Raw genomic sequence first — 7480 nt, forward strand, 5'->3', positions numbered from 1 at the left:
GGAGCCGCAATGAAAGCTGCGCGCGCAATCGCGGTTCCCGCCCTCCCGGGGAGGGGCGGGGCCCTCGCTGGGTGCGCGCGCAGCTTTCTGTGCGACCGTTGGTGGTGACCCTCACGGGATTCTAATCAGCTGGCAGACCTGAGAGGCCGCTCTCCAGCCCCCGTCCTGGACCCTCCTGTGTCACATAAACCCCTGACCCGGGGGGCTCGGACCCCAGGGCTCAGAAGGTGGGCGAGGAATGGACAGCAGGGGAAAGCGTCTCACTTCACAGCTCCTTTCCTGACTCCTCACAGTTCTGCCCCGACTCTCTGGTCCCACAAATCCCCTGCAAAGACCCCGCTCCAGACGCTTGCCCGCTCGCCCTCTTCCTGGAGGGTCCCTTCAGCGGCCCGGGGAGGGTGCCTGCCCCCTCCCAGCCGGGGCCCGTCGCTCGCTCCTGCTTCCCAGCTGCGGCTCCTATCGCACCCCACCCCACCCCTCCCCTCAGCGCCGGTCCTCGGCCCCATCAGCCTTTCCCCTCGGATTCCTCTCCAGGACGGAACCGGGCCTTCACCGAAGCTGCCGCGGGGCCTTCCGATCCCCTGTGAGTATGTCTGGGCCCCGCCCGTGAGTCCGTCTGCTGCCCCCGGCCCTTTTCTCCACCCCAGCCCTCTCCAGGGCTTCCCCCGGCAGGACCTGATCTGCCGAGAGCCTCCAGGTCTTTCCCAGCCCGTCCCCTTCCTTTCCTCCTGCCTCCAATCTTCAAAGAAGAAGGGGTGTCCTGTCCCGTGCGAGGTCACCTCCCTCCCACGTCTCCTCAGATGCCTTTACCCCTCTCCAGCACCTGTCATCGCCCCTGCTCACTGGTGTCGCCCGTCACCCAGCCCTGCCTCTGAATATACCCCCAACCCCTCAGTCAGGAAGACGCTTGGCGTTCACGCTGTCCGCTCCTTTAGCTGATGATAGTCTCTCCTTCTCCGGCAAGCTGCCCCAAAACCCTGCCTCCTTTTCCTTCTTCTCTCATCCCCCACGGCGGGGTTGCCCGAGTTAGATCGAGAAAGACTTTTATTGGTTTGTTTATTGACTAAGCAACTGCTCGGAGCCAGGTGCTTGGGCCGCAGGTGGGTGCCAGAAAGCCCCTGCCCTCCAGGAGCCACGGGCTGAGGGGGATGAAAAGGCAAAAAAAATTCCAGGACAGTATGACTACGATTCTGTGACGGGGAGAGGGGGAGTCCAGGCTTGGGGTTACAAGGAGGGCCCCCCAGAGGTGGTAAGGTCGCAGGCAAGGCCTGATAGATAAGCTGCAGTGAGCCCAGACGATGTGGGTGGGAAGCCACCAGTTTGCCAAAGGATCCAGTTGATTGAGCTTTGAACTGAAGTAGTCCCACTCCAGAGCCTGAGCTGTCACCCAGTACCCTGTGCTTTCTCCTCTTTGGGCCTCTTTGCAGGTGCCTCATCCCGATCGCCTGCCTCTGGTTTTCTTTGCCTCCTGCTGCTCCTACCATGTAAACAGTAGGTTTCTGGGGGGTTCTGCTCTCCTCTCTCTGCTGTTCTCTTTCTATACACTCCTCAAAGCTACAAAAAAAAAAAAGTCTCACTCCTATGCCTTCAACACCCCAGTGCCCACAACCTTCCCATCTCTCTCCAGCTTGACCTTTCTCTGGACACTCAGAGCTGCCTGCAGAATATCTTTGCCTTCCCACTTGCCAAGTCTGAAACCACACTCGGTGTCCTAAGCAGGACCACAAACCAACTCCTCACATCTGTCATACCTGGTACTCCAGGCTCTGGAATTGGGCTCTGCCTCCTCTCCTTTCTAATAAATAGCACCACAAGCACTTGCTTTCGTTCTTTTTCACACCACCATCCCCTCACCATTCCACCCACGTGGAAAGCACTCATTCCCCCCAAACATGTGCCCGCTTCTGGGTTAGGGCATTTGGGTATACTTACTGTCCCCTCTGTCTGCAATACTTTCCTCCAACGTTTTGCCAAATGCCTACTCATCCTTTAAAGTTCAGCTTCCTCAGAGAAGCTTTACCCCCACTCCAGTTGCTCAGTCCAGTTGCCCCATTAGACACTCCCTTAGCACACTATACTTCAATTTCAAAGCACTTTTCAGGTTTATAATGAGTTGATTAGTTATTAGTCACCCATTCATTTAGCAAATATTTATTTAGTGCCTACTATGTGCCAGGTACTGTCGTAGACACTGTGCAACCTGCAGTGAAAAAAACAGTTCCTGCTTCTGTGAAGTTTACCCTCCAGTGGTGAAAGGCAGACAATGAAAATAATAATGAAATATGTAACAGATCAGGTGGTGAGAAATGAGATAATACATTAGGACAAAGGGATAGAGGCGTTACTGTTTTAGACAGGGTGGTCAGGGAAGGCCTTTCTGATGAGGTGACACGTGAGTAGAGCTTTAAATGGAGATAGCTGGAGGAAGATCATAACTGTGGGGTGTTTTCTCTTTGAGGCCAGGCTTGATGTCTTGGCCATTCCTGTCCCCCAGAGTCTTTGCTAGTGCCTAGCAGATGGCGCTCACTCAGTATTTGTTACAAGCCACTGACCTAAGAACAAGAACCACATCTGCCTCAGTCTCTTCTTGTATCACATGTAGACAGTTCATCCAACATACATATCCTGAAGATTAGCTGTGTACTGGGCACAGGACTTTGCAGCTTTTAGAGGCAGAAAGCATGAAGATGAACTGTAGCCCCTGAGAAGGGTTTTATTATCCAGTGAGATTATAAACCCAGTGACATCGCAGCCTTGAGAGGAGAATGCAAGAAGGATACCTGGAGTGGATTCTCTGGGGTCAGACTGGGGGCCAGGGTGGGCCCATTAGTTAGGATTGGGTTTGGCTGGGAGTGAAAGAAAACCCCAAATAACAGTGTCTTAAATAGTCCTCAGGGACCCAGGCCTCCATCTTGTTCTACCACCTTCTCAGCATGTGGCTTATCATCACCTAAGAGAGCTGTTCAGCTCCAGCGTCACATCCACATTCCCGCCAGCAGAAAGTAGGAAGGCCAGAGAAAGGCATGCCCTGTCCCTGGAAGGACAGTTCCCACATGATGCATACACCATTTCTGACTAAGTTCCACTTGTCAGAACTTAATCCTAGGGCCACACCCATTCCAAGGGAAGCTGGGAATTGTAGTCTTATTTTGTGGGGTTGGGGGTCTATTACCAAGCAGAAGCAGGGAGTGGCTATTGGGGGCTCTGAATTGTGGATAATTCATCAGTCCAGCTGATGCCTTTTTCTGCCACTCAGCGTCCATCTCCCAACTCTGGCCAGGCTAATGGGACCAACGAGGAGTCTCTGCATGTTGACATTCAGAAACTGAAGGAGAAGAGCAACATGCTGGACAAAGAGATCTCTCAATTAATATCTGAGTAAGTTTCCTTGGGTTCATCAGCATGGTTAAAATGACATTTAACTAGTGCCCAGTAACTGAAACCCAGTGGCACTAGCTTACCATCAAAACAGGACTATGCCATTGGATTCAGGGTGTCTCAGGAGCCTGTCGGGTAGGCAGGTGGTCAGGCTGTGGAGGGCCTAGAACCAGAAACTGGAAAGCTGTGGGGAATGGATGCTGTCGCTGTCCCAGTCTCTCTCTGGAGCCACACTCTCTGCCTCTGCTTTCATCTCCACGTGGACTCCGTTCTCTCTCTGCAGATGGGGCATCAGTGTGTAGGGGAAGCTGGCTTTTCCACAACTCCTGGAGTTCCCCATGCTCCTCGTTCCAGCCATATGGCCAAGACTGAGCAGCCTTTGAATGTGCATTTCACACTTTAGGGAATCTGCCTGGCTGCTTGGATCATGTGCCCATCTCTCAGTCCCTTAACTGTGGCCAGAGCCACATAGTACCAATGTGGTTGGGGATCCCTCCCTAAGGGGACAGGGCACATTTGCCAGGAGTGAGGAGCTGGGCAGATCCCCTGCCCTGCTGTGATCTTCATGAGGACAGGGTCTATTTTGCCATCACTACATGCCCAGTTCCTAGCACCTAGTAGGCCCTTAGTGAACATTTGTTGAACAGATGCCACATTACTGTCTTTTTTTTTGGTGGCTGGCTGATTCAGGAATCTGAACACTTGACCTTGATGTTATCAGCACCATGCTGTAATCAAGTGAGCTAACCATCAGCCCAAGATGCCTCATTACTGTCTGAGCCTGGGATCCTCATCAGCTTTCTTTTTTTTTTTTTTTTTTAAAAAGATGACTGGTAAGGTGATCTTAACCCTCGACTTAGTGTTGTCAGCACCACGCTCACCTGGTGAGCTAACCGGCCATCCCTATATGGGATCCGAACCCATGGCCTTGGTATTATCAGCACCACACTCTCCCGAGTGAGCCACGGGCCAGCCCTCCTCATCCATCAGCTTTCTTAACTGGCTTTCTCTCCTTCTCTCTCCATCCTCACCCCAGAGGCTACAGTGTGGATGAATTGGAGGACCACATCTCCCAGCTCCACGAGTATAATGACATCAAGGATGTGGGGCAGATGCTACTGGGCAGACTAGGTGAGCAGCAGGACTCCAGAGAAGCGACCAGAGCTCTGAGAGTGTCCTCTCCCCTAGGGCTGTTGGATTTTGCTCCTGGGCCTCCTAACTTGTCAACCCTGCCTCCCTTCTCAGCTCACCAGCTCCGGGAATGCCCTAGCCCCTCTGCTCACAGCAAAGCAACTGTACAGCTCTTACCTGAGCTCCTGGGGTTTCTCCTCCAGTACTGAGCCTGCTTTCGAGCTACAGGCAGGTTTGAGTAGGGCATGTCCACCTGCTCGGCTGAGGACTAAGGGTTCCCAGTCTTATGGGGCATGCTGAAAGTGATATTCTTGCCTCAAATGGCTGAGTTGCTAAAGAGGCAGAAAGTGTAAGGGTGACCCTTTGTGGCTTAAAGGGGTATTTGTTCCTCCTTGAACAAAATCTCACTATCCAGAGGGCTTTAGCCAAGGCACGGACACCTGTGTATCTGGGCTGGTTAGAACAGCCCACCTTGGAGGTAAGGAAATGTGTAGATCGCTTTGTACAAACTTCATTTCCATCAGCTGGCTTGGAGTGGTGGGCACTGGGGTTCAGCAGCCAGTGACCACTGGGATAGTATGCAGAGCTGGGGCTGTCTGCCCAGCTGACACCTGAGTTTTAGCACATGTCGCAGAAGTGCCCGTCAGCCTGCAGGATTCCACAGCAGGGAGGGCTTCTCTGTGTTTCTTTGGAGAATGGGTCCCAGAGGAGGGGAAGGAGAAAACAGGAGAGAAATATAGACAGATAAAGAGACGAGGATGACCAGGGTCCAAGAAGAAAGGAATGTGAGGGAAGTGTAGCCTAGTGTTGAGGAGTATAAGCTCATATTAGATAGCTTGAGACCTGGAGCTGTGGCCTATCCATTTTTGTTCATTCAGTGAATATTTATTGAGCACCTACTGTGTGCCTGGCACTCAATAGGGTGCTGGGGACACTTGGGTGAACCAGACACTTGAAGGTCCCTGTTCTCCTATTGCTTAGGTTTTGGTGTTGGGGGTGGGGGAAATGGGCAATAAGTAAATGAACACAACAAATTAATTACAAAATGTGTTAAGTGCTACGAAGGAGACAGGGGGCAGAGATGGGGAGAATATTGAGGTATGAACCGGGTTGTGGGGGTGAGATAAGGTGGTCAGGAGAGACCTCTGAGGAGAACCCTTCCCAGGGGAGGAAATGATGAGTCTTTGTGGGCAAACAGAGGAGGGACAGCATCCTGGGGCTGCAGATGGGCAAGGGCCAGCATGCAGACCGTGCTGAGGAGTCGGGTTTTCAGCATGTGCGGAGATTGTCAGTTTACATTTGAAGCAGATGATTCCAGCTGCTGTGTATTGAGATCGGATTCTATGGAAGTTTCGCTTTACTCTGCAAGATGGGGTGAGGGTTCAGGGAGTCCTCACAGGTCAAGTGTTGAGTATACAATGCCTGGCATGTTGGGCAGCCAGGCAGGGCCCAGGGAATGAGGCCTAGAAGGAGGGAGGTGACCTTGGCTAATCAGGGGAGATGCACATGTGGGCACTGGCTTGGAGCCAGAGGTGCTGGTCCTGGGTGGGTCAGGGCCACGAGGCTAGCCCAGAGCTTTGGCCATGCTCTCCCCCACTTCTCCCCACTAGACATCCATCCTTCCTTCCTTTCAGCTGTGATCCGAAGTGTCACCACCAAAGAGTTATATCCAGAATTTGGTCTGGACATGAGTGACTGAGCAGAGGCTCGTTGCCCCTTGTCCACAGCCCACAGGGACAGGCAGATGTGGACATGAGAAGCAGTGAGAGCCCAGCCAACACACCTACAAGGTTTCCAGCAAGAAAATGCCAGAAACCCTTTTCTAGAGAGCCCACACTGAATCAGGAGGGAGCCTAGAAAAGAGGGGGGTAGGTTCTTGAAATGTCCCAGTGATACCTGTGTACAGGTATGTGTATCCTATTTTGTCAATAAACATTTAACTAATCTTGGTGTGAGTCTATGTGCTGATTCCCTCCCCTATGATAGCCCCTGAACACACCCAGGAGAAAGAGAGCCTGCCTTGGATTGTGCAGACTTACCCATGCCAGGCACTGTGCTGAGTGCTTCCATCTGTCGTCTCTGATGCCTAAAACCACCCTATAAGGAATTAGTATTTCTATCCCCATCTTACAGATGAAGAAATTGAGACTCGGATAGTTAAAGTGACTTGCCCAAGGTCACAGAGCCAGTAAGTAGCAGAAAAGGGATTTGAACCCAAGTCTGACTCTGAAGCTTGTGCTTTACAATCCTACCTTTCTGGGTGGGGGAGAAGCAGGTTAGAGCTGAGAGTGAGCAATGGCGACATTGAGAGAGTTCCTCCCTTGGGAGTCACTGTGCAGAACCCACTTGCAATTCTCTGCCAAGCAAGAGCGAGCCACTGTCACCTTCTTCATCGCATGTTGCTTATCATGAGTGATCATCACCAGCAACAGAGAAGCTGGAGCAAAGCACCTGCTTGGTGCAATCCAGAACAGCAGGATTTCACACCAGACTCGCTCAGTGTTCTGAGGCTCCAGCTGCTCCCTGTCCCTGTCCCTGCTGGATATTCCCATAAAATTTCAGATGGGAAAACAGAGCTTGGGGACAACCTGTCATGAGGTGGAGGAAGAATAGTTGCTAAAAACTGGCCATGAGAGTCAGGCCTGGGTATGAGTTCCAGCTCTGCCCACGTACAAGCTGTTTGACTGCAGGCAACTGACTGGGCTTCTATGAAGTAGAAATTGTAGTAGTACTGTAGTCATCAGGGCAATCAGCATTAGCTGCCTCTACAAACAATCCCCCGTCTCCGTGGCTGAACACTATAAGGGTCTATTTGTCTCACAAAGTCACGGAGTCAGGTTGCCCTCTTCCATTTTGTAGCTACATCACTGGAACATGTGGCACCAGAGACCATGGCAGGGGAAGAGAGGGATGAGGACACATCCACTCTGAACTGACTCACTCCAGAATTGGTAGACATCCCTTCCCCTCA

At 52.1% G+C, this 7480-nt stretch overlaps 1 protein-coding gene across 1 annotated transcript; it reads left to right on the forward strand.

The window, feature by feature from the left end:
• Positions 1-111: 111 nt before the first annotated feature.
• On the forward strand, positions 112-6457 carry SWI5 (SWI5 recombination repair homolog (yeast); the record flags this gene model as incomplete). The annotated part of the gene is made up of 5 exons (XM_008579194.1): positions 112-227; positions 535-583; positions 3257-3378; positions 4415-4509; positions 6144-6457. Coding segments are annotated over 5 exons (447 nt in total), but the record flags the coding sequence as incomplete, so codon positions are not given.
• Between the last annotated feature and the right edge of the window lie 1023 nt (positions 6458-7480).

Source organism: Galeopterus variegatus, unplaced genomic scaffold (assembly GCF_000696425.1).
Source record: "Galeopterus variegatus unplaced genomic scaffold, G_variegatus-3.0.2 Scaffold80, whole genome shotgun sequence".
NCBI lineage: Eukaryota > Metazoa > Chordata > Mammalia > Dermoptera > Cynocephalidae > Galeopterus > Galeopterus variegatus.